The sequence below is a fragment of a genome, unplaced genomic scaffold (assembly GCF_019419815.1).
Source record: "Pyrus x bretschneideri cultivar Hongxiangsu unplaced genomic scaffold, Pyrus_bretschneideri_v1 Contig25, whole genome shotgun sequence".
Lineage (NCBI taxonomy): Eukaryota > Viridiplantae > Streptophyta > Magnoliopsida > Rosales > Rosaceae > Pyrus > Pyrus x bretschneideri.
The window spans coordinates 2,320,001-2,324,921 of NW_025999557.1; the positions used below are offsets into that span (position 1 = coordinate 2,320,001).

The following is a 4,921-nucleotide window of genomic DNA, read 5'->3' on the forward strand; positions in this document are numbered from 1 at the left end:
ACTCAACCATACCTAACATTTGTGACATTGATTAATTGCATAGAGCACTCAACACTACACGCCAACAACTCCGGATTCCGGCCAAAACAACTTGCAGTCACCTCGCCTCTCTCCCTTCTACAATCTCATATCAACAATCGGCCTTGCAAGCAGTCATATGAGGCGAATTGAACTCCCTAAGTTTATCCAATATTGTCGGTTCATTCACTCATTCTCTCCATGATCTACAAGACCCACATCTCATCTAAGCTCAACACATGCCCAAATCGAAAGTGCCATTAAAGAGAAGGCAAGTTTGGGTTAACGCGGGCCGGAGCTGGCAGATGCACATAGAGGAGGTGCCAATTGTTCAACACCATGACTCCTCTCCTTTATAAATTCATAGATTTTAATGGAATTTTATTCGATTTTTAGAGATTCTATGCAAAATAATACATGTGCATATTTTTCCCGTATTATACATATTTTGTATTTTACTAACTATATTGGTGCATCTTGGATTTCTTTATTAGAGATTCAGGGCAATGTGTCTACTCCCATGGATATATGCTTCTCCTTAATTAGATTTCATATACCCAATATCAGTAGACTATGTATAATTAAGAAGCAAATACTTTCCACCATATGTTTGATATGGTGAATGCATGCATGTTGCAGATATGTTGTTCAAAGTTAAAGCCAAATATCTCCCCAGTATATTAGTCCTCCAAATGTTAAAGAAGCTAAACAGAGAAGAAAATTAAAAATAAGTCCGGATAAATTCATGTTTTGCAGCAAAACAAAGTCAAACGGACACACTTAAAAAGGGAATCCATATAGAACCTAGATATCATTTCTCCAGGAATTCAATTTGACAAGTCGTCGAACCCTTTGAAAACATTGAAATTTCCTGGCATAGTTTCACCTTGTCTTTTACGCGGAAGTCGCACGTATAAATCGTGACCTTATTCAGGACTTCGCCATGCTTCAACAAGTACTTTGTCACTTCTGTCTCATCAGGCCGGCCGTGGATTCCTCGAAGGCAAATAGTCTTGAGGTGCGACAACAAACAAATGGGCACAAACTCAGGTGGAACCCATTCACATACCAAGAGATCACGATAATTTTCCAACGTACATTCCTTGTTCTGAAGATAGTTCAAAAATAAAAGAGTGAAATTAAGGTCTCTGAAATCTACTCCCCTATTTACCATATGCATTTAGATTTTAGAGTGAAAAGTAGATCCACAAATACTTACATTATAAACATGAAGATGTTCCAGATGGGGCGATATCTTGAGCAAATCTATGAGTGATTTCCAATTGCAGCAAGTAAAAAGAAGTAGCTCCAAATGGTTCAAACGATTCAGTTCAGGCAGATGAAAACCATCTTCAGTGTGACATTCAGGATCCTCCAGAATCATAAAGTATTAAATGTCACTCCAAGATTCTTGAAAACTCAAATACTTCCTCACCAGTGCATATATATTATATATAACTAATTCCACCGATAAATTTCAGCATCATAGAAAGACTAGGTACGAAGAACCCGTTCGATAATCATTTTCATCTAATTTTTATTTTTCAGTATAGATAGGGAAAAATATGTGGAAGATCTATGAGGAATGAAGAATCTGATGAAGATAAGAATGATGGAGATAACAATTAAGCAAAGTTTTCAATTGTGGATACAAAGTCATGCAAACAAGATCAAGCAAAATCATACTTTGTGATTACAAAATCAAGGGTCTATTGTATAGGCACTCGTTGTATAGCCTAGCTTTTATTACATCTAGTTGGGAGCTGATGCCTTTATTGCCATGAGACTCCAACACTCCTATATAAGGAGTTTCTTGTACCATTTCTAAGTGAGACACATAAACAAATTATTTCTCCAAAACAGAGCTTAATTATTAGTTTTCAAATACCATTCTCTTCATAATCGTGTTGGAAGGATTACAGAAGGAATGTAATGGAATTTATACATGATAACACATAAATGAAAACTAAAAAGTTTAAATGTCAAAATGGTTTATGTGTTATAGTCATATGACTAATTTAGTCATCGTGTTTGTCTCTGTTATCTAATTAAAGACATTTTATTCAATCTTTGTTAAAAAATTCATAAGAAAAATTATAAGAGATATAATTACTCTTTCTCTTTATAGAAAAATGTAAATCAATGACAAATAACACATATAAGAGATAAAATTTCTAATCTGAAAAATGATTAAGGTTGTGACATAAAAAAAAAAAAAAAAAGAGGGGGTAACGTTAGGGTCCAGGGAGGAGGTCGGAGAGTTGGGAGGAGAGTATTTTTTTTCTTTTGATTTTTCATTTTGTTTCACTTTTAAATATTTTAAATCAAATAAATAATTGTATAAATAAGTTTATAATAATTTTTAATCTTTTTTGACAAAAATTAGAAGGAAATTAATGTGACATCCCACATCGTCCAGGGGTGATCCTTATATGTATATTCACATTCCTACCTAGCACGAGGCTTTTTGGGAGCTCACTGGCTTCGGGTTCCATGGGAACTCCGAAGTTAAGCGAGTAGCGCGCGAGAGCACTCCCAGGATGGGTGACCCATCGGGAAGTTCTCGTGTGAGTTCCCAGAAACAAAACCGTGAGGGCGTGGTCGGGGCCTAAAGCGGACAATATCGTGCTATGGTGGTGGAGCGGGCCCGGGAAGTGGTGCCGCCCGGGCCGGGATGTGACAATTTGGTATCAGAGCCTAACCCTGGCCGTGGTGTGCCGACGAGGACGTCGGGCCCCTAAGGGGGGTGGATTGTGACATCCCACATCGCCCAGGGGTGATCCTTATATGTATATTCCCATCCCTACCTAGCACGAGGCCTTTTGGGAGCTCACTGGCTTCGGGTTCCATGGGAACTCCGAAGTTAAGCGAGTAGCGCGCGAGAGCACTCCCAGGATGGGTGACCCATCGGGAAGTTCTCGTGTGAGTTCCTAGAAACAAAACCGTGAGGGCGTGGTCGGGGCCCAAAGCGGACAATATCGTGCTATGGTGGTGGAGCGGGCCCGAGAAGTGGTGCCGCCCGGGCCGGGATGTGACAATTAAACACAATGACCAAATTGGTCAAATTGAAAACACAAAGACTAAATTGACCCAATGACTAAAACACATGGACCATTCTAACGTTTAAGCTAAACTAAAAATCAAAACTGCAAACACTTTGTTTTTAGTGCAACGATATATTTTATACTAAGGGGAGGGAGAAGTTCGGCTAAGCCACAAAATAGGCAACCTAATTTGGTATCGAATTCGCTATCCACGAGATTTGAACCTAAGACCTCTCACTCGCAGGTAAAGAAGAATATCATCAAATCGTAATACTGAGTGGCAACTGCAAACACTTTTAAGTCGTTTTTAGTTTCTCGGTTTTGTTTTCGGTTATTCTCCTTCATTTCTCCCTCTTCCGTCCCCCTGCCTCCCTTCATCTATCTTCATTCCTCATTTCTCTAATATATTTTCTCTGCCGTTAAAAATGAAAACTCAAACATAAAAACAAAATGATTATCAAACGAGTGACAAGGAAACGAGTTTAAGTTACAGAAAACTTACCCCGAAAAGTGGAGCTGAAAGTGACAGATATTTCACATTGAGAAGTCCTGCAAAAAGCCTTTCCAGACGATCAACACAACCAAGTTCATAGTCAATGTACCCAGACGTGTGCACATATTCGAGATCAATCTTGGCTTCGCTGAGTGAATTTGCATTCAAAATATAGTTTGCTACAAAATCAGCCTCGAGATCAAACTTTTCAAGATTTGGAGCATTAACATTGAAAAAGATATTTGATTCGGATCCTTCCCAAAAGTCGTCTTCCGCCAAGAATATTTTCAGTCTGTTTAGTTCAGGTGCCTCTATATTAAAATTCAAAACTTTACTAGCTATAATATCTCCTCCTATGATCAATTCTTCAAGTGCAGGGCAAGAAGTAAAGAGCTTCTCCATTGAGTCAGCATCAGGATCATAGACTTTAGCATGGAAGAACTTAAGACTTGGGAAACAATCTGATGTAGGAGTGAAGGTAATATTTGATTCCAGCAAAAGCTTCAAAACGACCAGCGTTTTACACGTGAAAAGATTTCTAGCCAACTCAAAAGGGCGGCCAAAAGAATACAGAACAAGTTCGAGTTCAACAACATTAAGCCTAATGGCAGTCCTTATCCAAGCATCAATAAGAGGATAATTCTTCACCCCAGAGCAACAAAGACGGAGTCTGTGAATTTTGGACGAGCCACGAATGGAGAGTGCACGATCTACAAACTCTGCAAAAGCACTAGAGAGACGGAATTCATGATTGTTGAACGGGCTATGAATGCAGAGTGCACGATCGACAAACTCAGAAAAACCAACTGGGTTAAATTCTCTTTGATAATGCTTATCACAAAGGTCTAGAGTGGGAACATGAGCCCACACATTCCTCCATCTCGGTGATATAATACTGGTCCTTGCAGCTTCTTTAGTTGACAGGCTGGAAAGAATGCCGCAGATAATTTCATCTGGTAATGCACTGATTCTATCTTTGTTGCATGCATTGGCATACTTTAACTTTGATTTCGAACCCATTTATAGAAAGATACGCTTCCTGAAAAAAAAGAACATGTTTCTACACTTACAACGCAGGAAAACTTTCCCATTCCTTCAAGTAAAATACCTTTTTGGAATCTTTTTCCTCTTCGAAAACCTAACTGATTGTGGTCAATTACAAGTGAAAAAAAAAAAAAATCACTTTCATTGCGTTTGGGCTTCTAATGAACAAAAGATACTATACGTATACGATTTGGCACTTTGTTTTTCTTTAAGTTATGTTTGGGTGAGAGAATCATGTAAATATTTTCTTTGTAAAATAAGGGTAAGATTGTGTACAATAGATGTTTTTCCTACAAGTGTCACTAAGCGAGGAGCCTTGTTG

At 38.5% G+C, this 4,921-nt stretch overlaps 1 protein-coding gene across 1 annotated transcript; it reads right to left on the reverse strand.

The window, feature by feature from the left end:
* Positions 1-3,549: 3,549 nt before the first annotated feature.
* Positions 3,550-4,575, reverse strand: LOC103934889 (F-box/LRR-repeat protein At4g14103-like). The gene has a single exon (XM_009344649.1). The coding sequence runs from the start codon at positions 4,573-4,575 to the stop codon at positions 3,550-3,552; it is 1,026 nt and encodes a 341-aa protein (XP_009342924.1).
* Positions 4,576-4,921: the final 346 nt, after the last annotated feature.

Bases quoted from the DNA above. Each gene is read 5' to 3' on its own strand.
- LOC103934889 (XM_009344649.1), bottom strand. From the start codon at position 4,575: ATGGGTTCGAAATCAAAGTTAAAGTATGCCAATGCATGCAACAAAGAT.